Below are 547 nucleotides of genomic sequence, written 5' to 3'. Positions count from 1 at the left end.
TTACTGGCTTCACCTTCGGCTCCAGCGACATGAGCCCCATCCCGGGCATCGCTGGCCAGGACTACCCAAACCTGGCCGCGGTGCCCCCCACCGGGTTCTCGTGCGGAGGCCAGCTGCCCGGCTACTACGCCGACACGGCTCCGGTGGCCCGCTGCCAGGTGGGTTGCCGTCCCTCTCCGCATCAGTCTCTTAGAGAGGCCCAGGAACCGTCAGTCGCATAACCCTTACCTTCCTCTCCTTGCCGACAGGTCTTCCACATCTGCCAGTTCGACGGAAGACTGGACTCGTTCCTGTGCCCGAACGGAACCATCTTCAACCAGCAGTACTTCGTGTGCGACTGGTGGTTCAACTTCGACTGCACGAGCGCGCAGCAGTTCTACCAGCTCAACGCGGAAATCGGACGAGTGGGCAACGCCAACTTCGGCGCCGGGAACAGCTTCGGCGCCGGGAATTTCGCGGGGAATCCTAACCAGGTTCCTAATCAGGGAGGCTCGTACGACGCGGGGAAATAAGTGCTGTGGTGCGAGAAGGTCCTTCGTGTGCCTTG

General features: G+C 62.0%; 1 protein-coding gene across 1 annotated transcript; it reads left to right on the top strand.

Annotated features, from left to right (window-relative positions):
- The first annotated feature begins 6 nt into the window (after positions 1–6).
- On the top strand, positions 7–547 carry LOC119592308 (U-scoloptoxin(01)-Er1a-like). The gene is made up of 2 exons (XM_037941134.1): positions 7–158; positions 249–547. Exons 1-2 carry the CDS (start codon positions 30–32, stop codon positions 510–512), a joined length of 393 nt encoding a protein of 130 aa, XP_037797062.1. The 5' UTR covers positions 7–29; the 3' UTR covers positions 513–547.

The sequence above is a fragment of the Penaeus monodon genome, chromosome 30 (assembly GCF_015228065.2).
Source record: "Penaeus monodon isolate SGIC_2016 chromosome 30, NSTDA_Pmon_1, whole genome shotgun sequence".
In the NCBI taxonomy this organism is placed as follows: domain Eukaryota; kingdom Metazoa; phylum Arthropoda; class Malacostraca; order Decapoda; family Penaeidae; genus Penaeus; species Penaeus monodon.
Note: the sequence above shows the minus strand (reverse complement) of the source record. Positions and strands in the feature narration are given on the sequence as shown.